The 18,021-nt window shown below is 54.8% G+C and overlaps 4 protein-coding genes across 4 annotated transcripts; 1 reads left to right on the forward strand and 3 right to left on the reverse strand.

Annotated features, from left to right (window-relative positions):
* Window positions 1–380: 380 nt before the first annotated feature.
* CDEST_10207 (Putative Zinc finger, CCCH-type, Zinc finger, NF-X1-type, Zinc finger, CCCH-type superfamily) lies at window positions 381–6,562 on the forward strand (the record flags this gene model as incomplete). Its single annotated transcript, XM_062926365.1, has 4 exons — window positions 381–397; window positions 465–4,826; window positions 4,884–4,954; window positions 5,027–6,562. 4 exons carry the CDS (start codon window positions 381–383, stop codon window positions 6,424–6,426), a joined length of 5,850 nt encoding a protein of 1,949 aa, XP_062782416.1. The 3' UTR covers window positions 6,427–6,562.
* A 426-nt stretch (window positions 6,563–6,988) lies between these two features.
* CDEST_10208 (uncharacterized protein) lies at window positions 6,989–10,192 on the reverse strand (the record flags this gene model as incomplete). Its single annotated transcript, XM_062926366.1, has 3 exons — window positions 6,989–7,642; window positions 7,700–10,091; window positions 10,158–10,192. 3 exons carry the CDS (start codon window positions 10,190–10,192, stop codon window positions 6,989–6,991), a joined length of 3,081 nt encoding a protein of 1,026 aa, XP_062782417.1.
* A 964-nt stretch (window positions 10,193–11,156) lies between these two features.
* On the reverse strand, window positions 11,157–12,555 carry CDEST_10209 (uncharacterized protein; the record flags this gene model as incomplete). Its single annotated transcript, XM_062926367.1, has 3 exons — window positions 11,157–11,911; window positions 11,973–12,481; window positions 12,540–12,555. 3 exons carry the CDS (start codon window positions 12,553–12,555, stop codon window positions 11,408–11,410), a joined length of 1,029 nt encoding a protein of 342 aa, XP_062782418.1. The 3' UTR covers window positions 11,157–11,407.
* A 2,036-nt stretch (window positions 12,556–14,591) lies between these two features.
* Window positions 14,592–16,686, reverse strand: CDEST_10210 (Putative six-bladed beta-propeller, TolB, SMP-30/Gluconolactonase/LRE-like region). Its single transcript, XM_062926368.1, has 8 exons — window positions 16,390–16,686; window positions 16,156–16,310; window positions 15,907–16,100; window positions 15,744–15,851; window positions 15,472–15,681; window positions 15,276–15,372; window positions 15,135–15,214; window positions 14,592–15,040 (listed from the first exon to the last, which is right to left on the reverse strand). The coding sequence occupies exons 1-8, from the start codon at window positions 16,633–16,635 to the stop codon at window positions 14,832–14,834; spliced, it is 1,299 nt and encodes a 432-aa protein (XP_062782419.1). The 5' UTR covers window positions 16,636–16,686; the 3' UTR covers window positions 14,592–14,831.
* Window positions 16,687–18,021: the final 1,335 nt, after the last annotated feature.

Consider the following 18,021-nt stretch of genomic DNA (forward strand, 5'->3'; position numbering starts at 1 on the left):
CGTGTAAGGGCCGCCGTCTCACTGTGTACACCAAAGAAAGCCTCATGGGTCTTTTTAGACTTTCTATGGCGGGAGTGTTGCAGGGTTCCTTGAACATGCTGTAACCTACATTTGATCATGATCAACTGTTTTGCAAAGGTGCTTGAAGGTGCCGCGCGAATCTGCCCAATGCTAGGGCACCATGTTGCTTGGCAAATGCAGGCTTCCACATGGTCTTGTAGCAGCAGCAGCAGCAGCATGTTGGAGGTGAAGCACGCCTGCGTCCAACAAACTTCATAAATAGACGTGTGCTGGCTGATCCTGTTACCCAGCATCCACAACCATCTTGGCTAAAGTTCGTCTTCTCATACCACCATACCAGAAACAACAGATCACCAGCCATGGCTTCAGGAAAAGGGTAAGTGTGGACGAATCACCGCCTCCTCAATCTTGTCATCATTAGACTGACTCGATATTTTCACTAGGTCCCGCTCATCATCGGGCTTCACTTCGTTCGCTCCGTGTCGACAATGGAAGAGTACTGGCTCGTGCCGTTTCGGGGCCAAGTGCAAGTTCTCCCACGACCAAACCAATGGAGGCTATCATCAGCATGGCGTACAACAAGCCACCCCTCGAAACCAAGCTCTCAATCCCGAGTTCGAGAGACTTCAAGCCTGGAGACGGCTTCGTCCCAAGCCGGCTGAGATGCCCCTTCGAGGGGACCGCGAAACAGCCAACTACTTTCGGACAGCTGTTGATTTAGTGGAAGAGGATGTCAACTTGGCACAGGAGGTCGTCAAAGATATGGCTTCCGAGCGCCGGCTGTTCATCATCCGAGATGTCATCGAGGGAACGTTCAACAGAGCCTCTCAAGAAAAGGTTCTTCTCTGGGAGTCCCGAATTCTTCCGTTCTTTCGGATCCTTCTCCACCCAAGTGTCGCCGATTCTGTGATTCTGGAGCAGGAAACATCCATCCTCTTCCGATCGCTTCTGGGCCTTGACGCTACTCGCCTTCGTCGTCTGTACAGCTTTCTGTTCGATCTCGTGGATCATTGGGCAGAGCTGCCCTTTGACAACAACGTCAGCACCTCCAACATGGAAGCTCTCGCGCTCGCCTGTGGTGTATTGGCCAAAGTCATCAACACCAGCACATCGAACATGGTCAACTCACACTTCACTTCCATCATTGATGACATCCAACTACGCTTGGAGGCCCATGGCACTAAAAAGGCCGCTTTTCATGCCATACAAGCCAACAAGTATCTCGACTACGTCCGCCAACGCCTTGGACTCGGCCAATCCCTTCCAGATGCCACCCAAGCCCCGCAATCTTCAGGCTCCTTGGCCGAGTTCACGCTGAGTCAAGATCTACCGGGTAGCCTCTCTCGGCGTGGCCGGCGTCACGACAACGATCACGCGTGCATCGCGGACATCAAGCTCATGCCCACTCTCGACGAGATCTTATCTTCTAGGGAGGAGTATTTGCCAACCATCAACCCTGCGCAGCATCACCTGCAGGGACTGCAAGGCTTGGTTGATAGACACTTTCGTCTACTCCGTGAGGACACGCTGTACGACCTGCGCAATGCCATCCGCACCAGCGTGGAGTCAAACGTCAAAGTACGGGAGGTTCGTACAAGGATCGTTCCGTACGAGCGTGTCGTTGCTGTCGATATTTCTTTCGGAAGATGGTCCGGTCTTGAATTCATCGTCAAAGTGGACCAGCCACGAGCGACAAGGGGCCTCGACAAGATGGGGCGAGCGGCTTGGTGGGTACAGAACAAGAGGCTCGCGGATGGAAGCCTCGTCTGCATAGTCGACGAGATCGACAACATCTTTTTCTTTCAAGTTTCGAGGTCTACCATCAGAGATGCCAAGAACGAGAGGCAGCAAGGAGGCGCCGACGACACGCAAGAAGGGCCGCGTTACAGCTTACCCGATGACCAGCATTCCGCCTACGTGCACCTGCATCTGGTGGACACTAGCGTCGAGGAAGTCCAAAGGTCCCTGTTGTGGTTCAAAACCATGGGCGCCTGGCAGTATCGTCGGCTTTTCGAATTTCCCTCCATTCTTCTCCCAGCATTCGCGCCTCCATTGAAATCGCTGCAGAAGATGTCGCAGACGCTCGACCTCCCCTTCCAAAACCTCCTGACACTTCGTGCGGGTGATCGGCCGGTGGAGATCGAACCGCCCCTCTACTCCATGCGACCAGGATTCTCGTTCGACCTGAGCTGCCTATCTAATGACGGGACAGCACTGTCTTACACACCCGGCGAAGCGCCCAAACCGTTAGAACTCAGCCAGCATTCAAGCTTGGATCTGACCCAATCCGAGGCCATTCTCAACTCGCTCAGAAGATCATTCGCCTTGATCCAAGGCCCCCCTGGTACAGGCAAGAGTTATACCGGAGAGGCTCTCATAAAAGTGCTGCTTGCGAACAAGCCAAAAGCGAAATTGGGGCCAATCATGTGCGTCTGCTATACGAATCACGCCTTGGATCAACTATTGGAACATCTGCTGGATGGCGGTGTGCAGAATATTGTTCGTATCGGCTCTCGCTCCAAGTCGGAGAGGTTGAGTCCGGTGAACATGAGGGAAGTCGTCAAGGGTATGACGCGCACCAAGATGGAAGGGAAGTCGCTGTACAACTCCATCGAGACTCTCGAAAGTGACACCACCTACATTCGCCAAAAGCTTTCGACCTACAAGTTCCTCAACACCAATGAAAAGATCCGCCTCCTTCTCGCAGAGCATCATCGCTCACAGCATGATCAGCTCTTCGGGTCAGAGCCGGAAGACGAAGGAGGCTGGCAAACAGTCCGTCACTCGAGGAAAAACGCTCTGGACGAGTGGCTGTCGGGTGGGCACACAGCAAAAACTCCTCGCCCGCTTCCTGATCTCTACCGTCTGGGGCTCTCAAACATGTCTCGACAGGAGCGCGTTATTCTCCATCAGGATTGGCTGCACAGAGCATTGGAGCCAGAACTTGACGGGCTTTCTGCATCGCATGAGGCGTATCAACATGACAGGGAACGCAACAACAGGATCAGGAGCTCCATCGATCTGCGGTGTCTCCAGCAGGCAAACATCATCGGGGTCACGACCACGGGGCTGGCCACGAATCTAGATCTGCTCCGGCGTGTCCAGGGCAAGGTCCTTTTGTGCGAAGAAGCAGGTGAGGTTCTCGAAGCCCATCTTCTCACCGCCTTGCTGCCCACGGTTGAGCATGCCATCTTGATCGGAGATCATCTGCAGCTCCGCCCTCAGATTCAGGATTGGCGGCTCCAGCGTGCCAATCCAGCTGGAGTCAAGTACTCGCTGGATATGTCCTTGTTTGAGAGGCTTGTCCAGCCAGCTACCAACACTCCCGGTCTTCCGTTTAGCATCCTTGACACGCAGCGCCGCATGCACCCGTCTATCTCGGACCTGGTTCGATCAACGCTGTACCCCTCCTTGTCAGACTCTGACGGGGTTCGCGGGTATCCCGAAGTTTGCGGCATGGCCAAGAGGCTCTTTTGGTTCCACCATGAGAGTCCCGAGTCTGGACGCAATTCTGACCAAGAGTCCATCGAGACTTCGTACTCGAACGAATTCGAGATCGAGATAGTTTCGGCGCTCGTCTCCCATCTTCTGTGGCAGGGGGTGTACAAGTCTGGGGACATCGCCGTGCTGACGCCCTACTTGGGACAGTTGAACAAGCTGCGGCAGAAGCTCGGATCTGTGATGCAGATCGTCGTCAACGATCGTGACATGGACGAATTGACCGAGATGGGATCGTCCGAGGCACCTTCTCGGGACAGTCCTCGCAGGGAGGCGGCAAAGACGACAGCCCTGCACGAGGTTCGCGCTGCAACAGTGGACAACTTCCAAGGTGAAGAGGCCAAGGTCATAATCGTGTCGCTCGTCCGCAGTAACAACGAAAAGAGGTGTGGTTTCCTCAGCACCTCCAACCGCATTAACGTCTTGCTATCTCGTGCAAAACATGGCATGTATATCATTGGCAACTCGAACACTTCGAGCCACGTGCCCATGTGGGCGCAGGTCACCGAAATCCTTCAGAGCGGCGGCAACCTTGGCAAGGAGCTGGAACTACAATGTCCGAGACACCCGGAGAACAGGAGTTTTGTTTTGCGCCCGGAGCAGTTCGTTCAGTCGGCCCCAGACGGAGGATGTAATCTCAGATGCGACCGACGGTTGACCTGTGGCCATTCCTGCACCGGCCCTTGCCACTCTGACTTCCTCCATAACGCCGTGTTGTGCCTCGAAGACTGTGCAAGGCCAAAGGACAAGTGCGAGCATTCGTGCCGCAAGCGCTGCGGCGAAGCTTGCGACAAACTGTGCAATGAATTGCTGCGCGGCGTCGCGCTCGAGCTCTCATGCGGCCACGTCATTGATACAGTCGAATGCTGGAAAGCCCAATCCCCTTCTTCGATCAAGTGTGCCGTCCAAGTCGACAAGAAGATCCCCGGATGCGGGCACACTGACAAGATCTCTTGCCACGTGGATGTCACCAACGACAGTTACCGATGCAAGGCAGAGTGTGGTTTCAAGAGGCCTTGCGGTCACGCATGCAAGATGTCGTGCTCGGCTTGTCGTACGACAGAGGGTGGCATCGTCGTCAAGGAAGATCATGGAACGTGCAAGCAATTATGCGACAGACCGTTCACGTCATGCAGCCATCGCTGTCGGGAGGCATGTCACGGCGAGATGAGCTGCCCACCTTGCTCCTCTCCCTGTCAGAACCAATGCATGCACTCCAAGTGCGGGCAGAAGTGCCACGAGCCCTGCGCTCCTTGTGCCGAGGAGAACTGTTCATCCTGCTGTCCACACTCCAAGTGCAGCATGCCGTGAGTTTTGCTTCGAAAATACTTGCTTTGAGCTACTGCTAAACTCCCATTCGATAGTTGCGCGGCGCCATGCGACTGGATTCCTTGCACAAAGCGGTGCATGAAGCCATTGGGATGTGGCCATCAATGTAGGACCATCCATACTGATTGACTGGCAGATCCAGCTCAGCAAAGCTCCATAACGCTAACTTCATTCCAAGGTCCCTCCGTCTGCGGAGAGCGTTGCCCGGATCAGAGATTCTGTCAGGTGTGCGCGTCAGAAGATAACAAAGACAGAACCGTCGATTTCATTCTCATGGGCGACTACCGCTCCACTGACTTGGACGAGGAGCCATGCATCTTCCCGGACTGTGGCCATTTTCTGACGTATGCGACGATGGATGGCCTAATGGGAATCCAGGAACACTATGAATTGTCGCCCGAGGGCGTACCGGTGTCTATCAAGTCCGACTCGCACCCCTTCTCAGCGACCGAGATCAAGGTGTGCCCCGAATGCCGGGGATCCTTGAGAAATATCTCTCGGTACGGAAGAATCGTCCGTCGCGGTCTACTCGACGAGTCAACCAAAAAGTTCACCAGTTGGTCTCAAAGCAAGTGGCAGGCGTTGTCGAAGGCGTTGCTCGATGCACAAGACGCCTTGCAGAGCACGGACAGGACTGACTTCGTGATGCCCACGGAACCCTCTGGAGGATTCGACTTGCGGGGCTCGCGACAGAAGCAGGCAACCCATCTCTTGAACCTCACCGGGGCGAAACGGCACAAGAGTCTGAAGAGGCTCCGGAATCAGATCTCCCACTTTGTAAAATTGGTCAAGAGGGACGAGCAACCGTACCAGCGCGTGGCGCACCTGGTTTGGCACGTCAACAAGCGACGCAAGACCAGCGGCTTCTCCTTTGACGAGTCGGCGATCCAGATGGGCGGCCTGCTGCAGGCCACGTGCCTTCTCCTCCGCTGCGACCTGCTCCTGATCTCGGATTATGTCGCCTTGTGCCGTCCCCTCGAGGAGAACGCGGCTGCCAAGGCGGTAAAGGTTGAGGTCGCACCGTACATGCGAGACTGCAAAAACCTGATACAGATTGCACATGCGAGAAACTTCCACCGATTGGAAGTCGAGGGGCACATCCTGCTCGTCATGTTCTGCTCCTTTGCAGCCCCCGACGCCACCATGCCGGCAGACATGGTTGGTCCCAACGGAGACGACGGCCCGGGAAAAGACAAGCTGAGAGACCTCGGAGAGCATCATCTGCAGGTCGCAAAGGACCGTATCAGGCGGTGGCCCTCGACAGCCGCGCTGGAACCCGAACTCTCGTCGGCGGGACGCATGCTGCACGACGGCGTCTTTTACACTGAGATCTCGGCCGACGAGATGCGGGATGTCTACGCGGCCATGAGCAAGGAGCTCAGGGGAACGGGGCACTGGTACACGTGCCGGAACGGGCACCCCTTTGCGATCGGCGAGTGCGGCATGGCGATGGAGCGGGCGCGCTGCCCGGAGTGTGATGCCCCAGTCGGTGGCCAGAACCACACATCGGCCGAAGGCGTGCGACATGCAACTGATATTGAAGAGCTCGCTCGCGGCATGGGCAGCATGGGCCTCTGATGTATTCGTACCTAGACCTAATCTTTTGCTTAGTGTTCATGGCTGGCTAAGGGTGTGTGGGTTCTCCGCTTTTACTCACAAGGGATGACGGTCTCGGTCAACAGTTCTCCCAGATAAATCAGAATCTAGAACGTGTGGAAACCCAAATGCTAGAATAAAATAATTCTGAAATCTGCGCATCATGCCAGTCTCAATGACCTAGTATGTGAGCCGAGGTAGACATGCACACGGGACTCAGGTCCGTTGTCGGTTTGCACGTCATCAAGTAGCAGAGCCGGCCCGAGGGCAAATGAAGCGTCGTCAGAAAAAATACCAAGTAAAGCAAGAGCAGAGAGGACGAACGAGATGATCATCGTGGACCTCCAAAATCATTCATGTAGAATACTTGCAGTAGCATACATAGGTGTGCAATTGGTCCTTTCTCCCCATTCCTCATCTCGAACACACATTACAACTCGCAATGAGTCTCCCAAGAAATTTGGATCAAATGGTGTGACAACACAATAATCCTTCCATAATCCCCACGACAACAATCCTTGCTTCGTTGGTCATGCTCATTGACTCACATCAGAAAGTGCGCATTGATTCTGGAAGACGACAAGACTCTCAGGCCAGACGGGGTCCAGTACCAGGTAGGACCTCTTTGGCGCTGAGAGACCTCTGGCTCGGACTGTTGTCGACAGCTCGCCGTCGCGCAGTCATTCTTGCTCCAACCGACTCGGAGGTCATCGCCCCACCAGACCTGGGACTGGCCATCGACACGCAACGTGACCAGGATGGAGCTAAGACCGGTGAAGTCCACGGCGGAAAAGGGGGTAAGAGGGCAATCGGCAGTCTTGTTGCAAGCGTTGACCCAGGCATCTTGACTGACGGCTGCGATCTCCTCGGCGCTGCCGGCGTCCCACCTGTACCCCGTGAAGGTGAAAACACAAAGCTGGTTCGGGACGGCGGCGTCGGTATGGCAGCCCAGATTCATGCCAAAGAAGTCAAACTGGAAGCAGGGAGAAGAAGCAAGCTTTCCCATGCCAATTTGTGCCGTATCGCCAGATGCGTTGTCCGCGGAAGTGTTCGACAAAACAGGAGGCACAAACCCAATCAGACGGCCGCCGGAGGACGGAAGGAATGGCATCAGTGGTGGCGGGCCAACGAGGAATCCCTTGGAGAACCAGAAACGGTGGTATGGGTTGAAGAAGGGACCGGAAGGGACATCGTCGAACTGGAGAAAGGGAAAAAGTCAGCATCGGAAAAAACAAACGGAACGGAGGAAACATACATCCAGGTTGAGGTTGCCAACCTCCGTGGTGCCAGTGCAGATTGGTGTCGGCACTGGTTTCACAGCTGTCGCGGTCGTATTCACATAGCGCTTGTGGACGACTCCAGACTGGATGACGCTGGTGAAGACTCCGGTGGTGAAGACCTGGACGACAGAGCTTTGAACAATGACGCTCTGCCAGGTGGAGACAGCGACGGCAGAGGAAGTGACGACAGACCCAGAAACGGCGGCAGAGGCGGTCAAGGTGGAGGCAGTGGCAGTGCCCGCGGCGCCAGTGGCAGCTACGATGGTTGAGACGCCAACGGTGGTGACAAGCGACTCGTAGGGGAAAGTGTACGTGGTTGTTGCATCGGCGACGACGTTGACCAATGTACTGGTGAGCACTGCTGCTGTGGAGACAATCTCGGTCGTCAACGTGGTGGAGCAGGAAGTCTTGGTCGCAGCATTGGGAAGAGCAGAGTTGATACTTGACGCGACTGGCCAAAGGGTAACGACAGAAGGCGTGCTCTGGGGGAACGAGGCGAGAGTTGCAGGACTGACAACAGAACCGTAGCCGCCAATGACAGGTGTTGGAAGACCAGCAATGGAAGTGGGAAAGCCTACGAGTGATGTTGGAAGAACAACAACCGACGTGGGAAAGCCAACGAGAGATGTGGGAATGCCAGCGATGGATGTTGGGACACCAGCAACAGGAGTTGCTTGGGTGACTGTCCAGACGACGACCGTAGGACCAGAGACGAAAGGAGGAACACCAGTCTGAGCTGAGTCACCATAGCCACCCGGGAGACCGCTGACAGTTGTTGGATCAGTGCCACCTGAAGGAATAGTGATCGTGATGGGCACTCCCGGACCAGATCCCGGGATACCAGAGGCCGGAATACCAGAGCCTGGACCACCAGAGCCTGGACCGCCAGAGCCGGGAACGCCAGAGCCCGGGATACCAGAGGCGGGAAATCCGGATGCACCAGGAAGAGCGGGATCACCGTAGCTTCCAGGGATCGAGGTGGGAATCTGACCACCAGGCGTCAAGGGTGGTAAGCCAGATGCTGGCATCGTCTGAATGAGTGTAACGGTGGAAGCCGCGAGAGTGCTTGCGTCGCCAGAACCAATGCCTCCTGGGACGCTTGGAAGCACAGTGATGTAGGTGGCAGGACCGCCGTCCGAAGGTCGAGGAACTGTCAGAGTGAAAACGACAACAGACGGGTCCGAGGGATCCATTGGTTGGTTGCCACTGCCAGCGCTGGGAGAAGAACCGTCCAGAGTCGTGGTGACCACGGTTGCAACGCCGTCCGAGGGGATGTTTGAAGGTGAGGCTCGGACAATGGTGGTGGTCACAACAGATCCAACGGGAGAAGAGCCAGCAGTGGGCACCGTGAAAGTCGAAACAACTGTGCGAATGGAATAGCTCAACGAACCGTCAGGGCCAGGAACCACGGTTGCAATGTAACGAGTCGTTGTGCCGACAGAACCACCAGGAACGCCGCCTCCAGGGACACCTCCTGGGACAACAGTCGAAGCAGCGGGAACACCAGTGACGGTGAGCCCGGTTCCAGTGGGCGTCGGGAAGGTGACGGTGAAGCAAGTCACAAGTGCATCGACGACAGGCGTGCCTTGACCAGAGCCGGCACGTGTTCGGTACAGCGTAGTGGTGAAGGAAGTGACAGAGTCGCCATTGCTGGGGTTAGAGGGAGAGCCAGTGGCCACGGGTGCAGTGATGGTGTATGTGAAGAGCTCGCCAGAGCCAGGGTCGACGGCGCCAGTGGTCCAGGCAGAGCCAGGAACAGAACCGGTGGCAGCAGGTTGAGGGAACGTGACTGTGAAAGACGCAACAAGGCTGTCAACAGAGGGTGTGGCTTGACCTGGGTAAGCATTGGTTCTGAACAGAGTCGTGGTGATGACCGTGACGCCAGCAGTGTTGCTTCCAGAACCAGAATTGGGGGTGGCAGACTGGCAGTTGGAGGTGCCAGTCTTGGTGGGGTTCCAGGGGAAAGCAGGCGGTCCAGAGAGAGCACCAGTGGGCGTCTGTTGGCCACCAGTGACACCATTGCCAGCGGGAGCAGGAGAGTTTCCAACAGGGGTGCTGAGACCGGGAGAAGGGACAGTGACAGTGACGATAGTGAGAGCGGTGGGCTGGGCAGGGGATGACTCCCAAGGCTTGGGGCCAGTGAACTGGGAACCGCCAGTAGGGGGATCATAGCTGTCGATGGTGACAGTGAGAGTGGCCGGAAGAGCGGGAGAGGCAGGAGACCAAGGAGACTGGGCAGGGGGAAGAACCGTGGCAGTGACAGTCTTGACGACGACCGGGGGATCAACATTGTTGGCTGAGCCGACCGTGACAAAGACCGTCGTAGTGGCCGCCGCAGGACAAGTCGGCTGAGCGAAGCCGCCGGCGCTGCGATGGGATGTCAGCCCGTCAGGCCTCCGACCATCGAAATGACGTGAAAAGAAACAGACTTACACCAAAGCCGCCATGGCGACGAGAGAAGCCCGCATCTTGGGCGATCGGGAGTGTGTTGGTTGGCCTAGGTGTAGGAAGAACACGCAGGAGACGTAGGAGACGCAAAGCTGCAGAGTGAATACGCAAGGAACGAAGACAAGCAAGAGAGAGAGACTGATGATCGAAAGGAGAGGAGGGAAAAGAGTGAAGAGATTTGGGGAGAGCATGAAGAGAAAAGAGATCAGGGACGGAAAATGATGACGAGGGGGGATTAAATAGGAAGATGGGGGGGGACTGGGGAGATGGGAGAGAATCTTGCGGAACAGCTGTGAAGCCTGATGGGCGCAGGAGGGGGTTGCGTTCTTCCTTCCTGTTGTCCGTTATCTGCAGGGAACCATCGAAGACGAGGCAGTCACGCACCTGCGTGCTTGCTTGCTGAAGAAGGGGTAGGTGGGCCATATCGTGACGAGCAAGAACCATCTCACCTGGTCCTTCCTGGCCAGGAACAGGCACAATCGTATCGTTGGCGGTGATCTCCTGAGCATCCCCCGAGCATCCCCGCTAAACTTCCTCTCTCATGACATCGTCGGAAACACTGCGCTTGTGTAAAGTATACTGCCTGCTAGATGCGAAGACTGAAGGGACAGGGCATTGTGGGGGTATACTAGTCTTGAAGATTCACCAGGGCTCACCTCGGAGCGGCACATCCAAAATTTGGTGGTATTCTTCTATTGTTCCTCACACCCGCGGCACATGAAACCGCCTCATAGGCAAGTATGCCTCTCGCCCAGAACTTCCTATGGTGTTCCCTCCGAGAGCTTTCGAGCTGTTCTTTCCCTCATCAACGATGCAGCCCAGGCCCGCACTTGTGACATGACCTGTGGCAAAAACCCACCTACACAGCTTGGTGCGAGGAAAGAGAGGCAGGAGCTGAGAAAAGGTGCACCTCCTGAATCGTACCTGGGCTCCCTCCCCCATGACTTCACACGGTGCATGACCACGCCCTGTTTCTGTTAAGCTGGTAGTAGATGGAAGGTGCCGGGGCTGCTCTGGGAGAGGGAAGCTTCCAGCATCACAATGTAGGATGCAGGGTCTTGGGATGTTCTTGGGCACTCAGGCAGCCCGGGCTCGGGACGAGATGGCTGGTGACCCGGCAGAAGAGGCGGGCAGTGTTCGGGAGTTTGAGATCAAGAATGGGGAATGGGACGAGAGGGATAAACGATGGAAATGCTTGCTTGCTAGAAAGACACAATACAGCTCCATACACCTACTTAGACGGGGTCATCTTCGTAAGGAGGCGGCGGCGGAAGGGGTTCTCCCACCAGGCTCTCTGTCGCCTGCTGCCTCTTGTCGTCCTCGATCCTCGCCGCCCAAAGACCAGCCCCCGCCGACGTGGTGAGCAAGAAGAAGAATGATAGCACGGGGATCAGCTCGAGGATCATGGCGGCCGTGCCGAACCAGACATATTCCCAAGTCCTCGACTTGATCTCCTTCTTGGCTTCCTTCTTGCTCAAACCCCGCAGGTGAAACCATCGGTAATGTGCCAGCTTGCCCAACCGCGTACCCGTGATGATGATGAAAGCCGGGGTGCCAACCACCGGAACAAAGTTCAGCGGCAAGAAGATGACGAGTTCGATGATTTGGATCATCGACCAGGGGGTGAAGACGGCGGGGGTCGTCGGCTTGCCGAGCATCTTGACGGCGGTGGGGGCATCGTGGAAGAGGATCCTGTGGGGAGCGACAAGGTCCGTCTGTGATTCCTTGATGAGGGTAGCCTGGTAAATAGCGCCGTCAGTATGTCCTTCAACGAGCCGAGAGAGGAACAGGGAGGCTTACATCGAAAACATCCACTCGACACTCGTCGACGAAGAATCCTTCAAAGAGGCCCTGGATCACGACGAGCCCTTCTCCGAGAACCAACACCACGGCGTTGACCCAGGCGCCCCACCCGTGGAAGATGGCCAGGAGCGCAAACTGCGGCAAGAACGCAAATGTAAACAGAATGAAGTAGACGAGGAAGGATATGATTGATAGTGGAAGCAGGCGGCTCAGGAACAGCGGGTAGAACTCCTTGTTCCGCAGGAAGTACCAGATGCCGCGTAGGGGATACGACGCCGCAATGCCGGCACGCTTCAGGTACCCGACAGGTCGTTCAACGGGTCGTAAGAGGACGTCGGTGCGGGATGACCACGCTGAGGGCTGTGATTCCGGCATCTCGGCTCTGTTTCCGCTACGAGGACCGTCGTTTTGGAGTCGGCGAGCAGGCGTTTGCAAGGGGAAGTCGGGTTTGAGTTGGTGGTCGAAGGCGACGATGGTGGTGCAAGGGCGTGAATGGCAGCTGATGCCTACGTCATCTAAGATGGCATCACTTCATTGGTCGAAGCGTAGCATTGTCCCACATACCGGCAAGGAGGTCCATGCCCCTCACTGGGGGCCTTTGTCCTCCCACCTGGCAGCCAGTGTCAAACGGTCGGCTGCCAAATTGTCAAGGACGCAGTAACCACAAACCAAATTTTTTGGGATCATTTCCCTAGTTCGACAAGTTTTTTGGTACCCTAGAAAGAAATGCTCTTATTTTCTTCTTCTCTTTCTTTTGCGATATGTGGGGCATCTAAACGCCGACTCCAGCTCCGGCTTCTCGAGTCGGCCAGACCTGGTCGCATGCATAGCTTCGACACGATTTGGTGTTATTACCTATCTATGGTGCCTCTTGCAGTTCTCCCGGCGGTGTTCCCTCACCAATATCTGAAGGATACATACTGCAACGCCCATCCATGATCGAACCTTGAGTAGCCACCCTCACAGGTTCTAGTGACGACCGTTGGGGGTTTGGCTCTCAACGTTCAGGGTGATTCACAACCCTTTTGATACTACGGGCTGTGACAGAATTTTATTGCCAATCATGTCCCTCTATGGCCGTTTGTGATGAAAGCGAAAACTCATCACCTTCACAGCTTTAGCCTCTCATTTCCATGCGTCAGCCATCTTTACCTCGAGGGAACTGTCCTTTGCCTTCACAGGCTGTCGTCCGCACTTCGAATAAAATAATTGTCAGCTTACCCGTCTGTGTTGACACTTTAGGGTATGGAGTACCAGTATGGTGACCTTCGAGACACATGCTGATCGATCGCTCGTACGTGCCAAAGTTTGAGGAGGCATGTCTGAGTTCGATGCCCAGCAATGTACATGAAAAGGTAAACGGCCTGCAACATCGTGTTAAAAGGATCAACCTCTCCCTTCTCAAGCGGGAAAGAAAATTTAATGGCCGCAAGCGAGACAAGAATATCTCTGAAAGCTCAGTTGGTTTCAGCGACATCGAACGCCATCCACTCACACCCCCCACAGCGAAGAGGACAAGAAATTGGGAACTCACAAAAAGAAAACAAGAAAAGAAAAAAGACCTCACGACGGAATGGATTGCATTATCGCCATCTTCAAAGCCATTATGACGGTTGGGCGTCTTTGAGATCCTGGCCTTGGGGTCTACCCGCAGCCTCTTCTCATGAGCGCCGACACTTCAGCTCAGACAAGAATACAACCGCAAACAACCATCATGTACATGAGTAGGCTGAGAACGATGAAGGTAATCAGTGTGTTCTTCCACTCCTCCTTAAGTATCTGCTTTCCCGTGCCGCTTCCTTCAAGCTTACGCGAAATAAAAGCAATGAGGGAGCAACCGCTGACAGGAAGCTTACCCAGCAACGATGAACGACACAGCATCACCAGTGACTGATCCGCAACCCATCTCAAGAGCAATAAGAAGCAACAAAATACATCGTCTGCGGAATCTGGAAACCAACGAACTTGCGAACCTCGAGGGATGCGCCGGAGATGGGTAATGGCTGGGGTCTTGACGAGCATATTCGGTGGGAACTACGGGCTTTGGGGAGTTGAACTTGGGGCTGCGTTGTATATTTAAAGTCGACTATTCAACTCTGAATTCTCTCCAAAAATTTGGTTTTCGACATTACGTACAGCAGGCACACCATCTCATCGGTATTACACTACTCCCAAACCTGGAATATCTCTCGCCCCTTCGGACTGCGAGACGGCTTCCAAGATGTCATGTCGACCCATGCACATCCACGCTATCATAAACCTAGCACCGATCTCAATCACGCTCTGCCTCCTATAATCATTGGCTTGTTGATTCATCTCGGCCCCTGGCCGACATGCGCTGATCTCGACTCGATTGTCAACAAAATCTCTGCAAGTCACACGGTGAACTGTTCTGCGCACGGCATTGAATCGCGAGATGTAGTTCCTATGTCCAGTGAGGCCGTGAATTTTCACCACATCTAGCGCTAGGTAGGACAGAAGATGAACATAACCAAGAGGGGCATCGTAATGCAGAAGAGGCTGGGGCTGTACATTTCGAAGACGTTGGCCGAATATGGGCCTGAATGGACACAGTACGGGTAATTTAGCTGGCAACCTTGAGGAGCACTTCCGTCAGCAAAGGTCCTGCATCGTCAATTACAAACCCTGGAAGCCTGGACGGTGGACAGCCGGGTACTTAGCAGGGGCTCCAAACCACATGGTATTTCTGGGTACCTTGGGACAGAGGAATACCGTTCAAGCGGCAGAACACGATTATCTTTCATCTCAGCGCATTGATTGCGATTTATCAGTGAAGTCTTGTCAAAAAGATCTTGTTTCAGCAGTCTCGAAACCCTTTTTTGTCCCGTCCATCATTCACGTCAAGGCAACCCCTGAAGCTGCGAGGGTAGCATAAAACAGCTTGGTCTGGCCCGTAATAACCATACGTCCATCGCCGGCGAACTGGAAGTTAGCGGCGACGGTTCCGGTATAAATCTTGCCAATAAGCTTGCCCGAGGGGTTCCAGACATGAACACCGTCGTTGCAGCCGGCGTAGACGTTGCCTTTGGAGTCGGTGTGAACACCTGTGTTACAAGCAAAGTTAGTCACTAGTCCTATTGGTTCCAGCATTGGAACTGCACTGCAGAGTCTCTCATGTCTCGAGAAGGGGTTGCTCACCGTCTGGCAGACGCGCATGGGTGTGGGCGAACGTCTTGCGGTTCTCCCAAGTGCCATCTTCATTGACGTCGTAACGGTAGCTACAAAAAAAGTCAACCATTGCCCAAAGAGAAAAAGACGATGAGATAGAAAGTCACTTACACAGTGGCTGGCTCAGTGTAGTTCTGCCCCATACGGCCGCGGCTGATTCCAGTGTCAGTGACATAAGCGTAGGTTCCGTCAGGCGAGAACGTAATTCCTAGACGAAGCAATCGAATTAGCTGCGGTCATCTGCCGAACATGTGGTAATGCGTTGCATCGTTTGTTTCCTGTGTGATTTTCGGGGAACAGAACTTACCGTTGGGGGAAACGAAGTCGTCAGAGACCACAGTCAACGCGCCGGTCTTGGGGTTTAGGCGGTAGACCTGGTTCCGCAGACCCGGCTCAGGACGGAAATACTGCCAGTATCCGTACTGCGTGTCGGTGAAGTAGATGTCTCCGTTGCGACGGTTCACAGCGACGTCATTGAGCGAGTTGAACTGTCGGCCAAAGTAGTTGTTGACAAGGACTAGGGGCGAGGCCGGTCAGCTCGCGCACGTTATGGCAGGACGTGGACTGGATGCCACTCACGGGTTGTATTGTACGGTTCCAGCGGGTTCATCAGGTAGAGGGCCGAGGGAACACGGTCGCCCTGGCCCTCGCCGGCAAAGATGATCTGGCCTTGGTAGTTCGTTCCACCTGTGGTACGTTAGCAAGGTCTTCCGTGCATGCGAGTTTGAGAGCTTTGTATTACCATTGGGGTTGATGACTTGGGGGTTCGACGGCACGGTGACAACCTCGACCTCGGGAGTATCCAGAGACCCGGCGCGAAGAGCCTCGGCATCGGCCAGCGAGATCTTCTGGACAATGGATGACTTGTTCAGGCCCGTTCCCGCCGCGATGGGTCCTGCGTTCTGGACAAAGAAGACCTCCTCCGTCGGAGGGTACCTGTGATGCTCTTAGTCACCGGGACGGCTGATATGCCAACGCTTTGAGAGCTTACCAAACTACGGCCTCGTGGAAAATGGGATCCGTATCCGAGGTCGCAATCAGGGTCAATGACGGGTCGCTGCCGATGATGTCGTAGAACTCAGGATCGTAGATGTGGAAAGGCTTCTCCTTGAGAGACTCCTCAGTGACCCCAGGCCAGACGAACTTCTGTCCATTTATTAGCCTTTCTCAGGCTGGTGATTCGCAAACAATTTTAAGCAACGGCCGTCTCGTGCGTATGACTTACTGACGTGGCATTGAACTCGTATGGGGGCGGCACGACCTCCAAGACATTGAAGCTCTTCTGGTCAATGATCTGAGCCTTTTCAGGCAGAGACCTCTCAGCCAAAGCCAAAGATTGCGCCTGGACCCCCGAAAGAAACAGACTCGCGGTGACTACTGCGAAAGCCATGACGGGCGGGATTGTGGTGTGAGAAGACTGCGACTTCTCACAACTGCAAAGGGGAAACTGCGTTGCGTCCCCAATGCCCATCCCACTCTTATATGTCTCAGTGCCAAGACAGACTCTCCTCACCGATTGTCCACTATGACTGGGGCATGAGGGGTAACGGACTGCATTCTAGCCTGCCCATCTCGCGAACCAGAGCCCTGGGCACTTACGCTGGGCAACCGGGGAACTGGGGCCTTGGGTTCCCATATTGGGGCGGAGATTGTCCGAGTCAACGAGCGGCAGTTGACCCTCCCAGCTACGGCGATCGCTACGTGAGTTGCGGTAAATAGCTGCTGTACGACGACATCGGGGGAGACAGGGCCGTCGTCACCAAGCGGTTACACCCTTGAAAGTTGCGAGATGTGGCTGGTAGGGCAAGAAGCGGAAACCCAGGCACAGGGTGGGATTCCGGGGGTGCGGGGTACGGGGGGGAAAGAGCTCGAGGAGCCGGGGAGACTCGACGAACTATTGCTTATTACGATGGGATTGGGGCAAGGTCCCCGGTCGAGCTCGGGGTGGTGAAGTGCGGCGGATGGCCGAGGACCACATGCACTGCCGAGCTCTGGGATCGGACGCCGAGATAGTCGTTGCCAGCGTTTACGTGCCGAGGAAACAGTAGAGAGAGGGGCGTATGTATGGCATGTATCACCCACTTGGTTGTTTTGTTTAACAGCTTGGACCAACTGTTCAGCGCTTTAAGCTTAACTTCGCACTGATGAGTTTGCTTTCAAGCATGGCACCAAGCTCGGAAGTAGTTATCAATCACATAAACCCCATCATGCTCAGGCGGAGCGGGTGTCGACAGAAACCTTGTTATCATGTCATGTCAGCCCGCATGAACCTTGGGTCGGAAAAGACACCATGGCCGACGGGGAGAACGGCGGAAAAGCGGGTACATCGGAAAACCATTCACTTCTTAATATGCTTTCCCAATTATGGAAAAGAGCTTGACATAGGCAAATGAGGTTTGTCTACCAGGAGGAGTTGAGCTGGTAGAGAGACAGAAAGAGAGAAATGTCTCAGCAGTCCGTCTCACTGTCAACTCTGCCCAAAAGTATAAAGTAAATGGGCAGCATAGAGGTTGCGTGGGATGGGCGGCCAAGCACTCTTTTTTGGCTGCGACTGGTACACTTTCCGTGGGGCCGAGCCGGGGGGGGAGGGGAAGAAGAAAAAAGAAGGAAAGACAAGGAACATTGAGAATCAATAGACAGGGCAGAAAGCTGGCCCTGTCAGACAATTAGTTTCGTCACATCGATTCGTCTGTCACTCAGTTACATTGAATCGACTGCTGGTAAGTAGCATTTTGGTGACCAGCCCATCAAAAACCGCAAAAAGAGTGTGTGACAACTGTGAGATTCGAACTCACGCCTCTTTCGAGACCAGAATACGCCCCGCTGCAGGGAAGATCGGAAAGTGGAACTTCGTTTC

The sequence above is a fragment of the Colletotrichum destructivum genome, chromosome 6, assembly GCF_034447905.1.
Source record: "Colletotrichum destructivum chromosome 6, complete sequence".
Taxonomy (NCBI): Eukaryota; Fungi; Ascomycota; class Sordariomycetes; order Glomerellales; family Glomerellaceae; genus Colletotrichum; species Colletotrichum destructivum.

Coding starts and splice junctions, on each gene's coding strand:
- CDEST_10210 (XM_062926368.1), bottom strand. CDS start 16,635: ATGGGCATTGGGGACGCAACGCAGTTTCCCCTTTGCAGTTGTGAGAAG. Junction 15,373..15,471: donor CGACTTCGTTTCCCCCAACG/GTAAGTTCTGTT, acceptor TGCTTCGTCTAG/GAATTACGTTCTCGCCTGAC. Junction 15,041..15,134: donor CCATGCGCGTCTGCCAGACG/GTGAGCAACCCC, acceptor CTTGTAACACAG/GTGTTCACACCGACTCCAAA.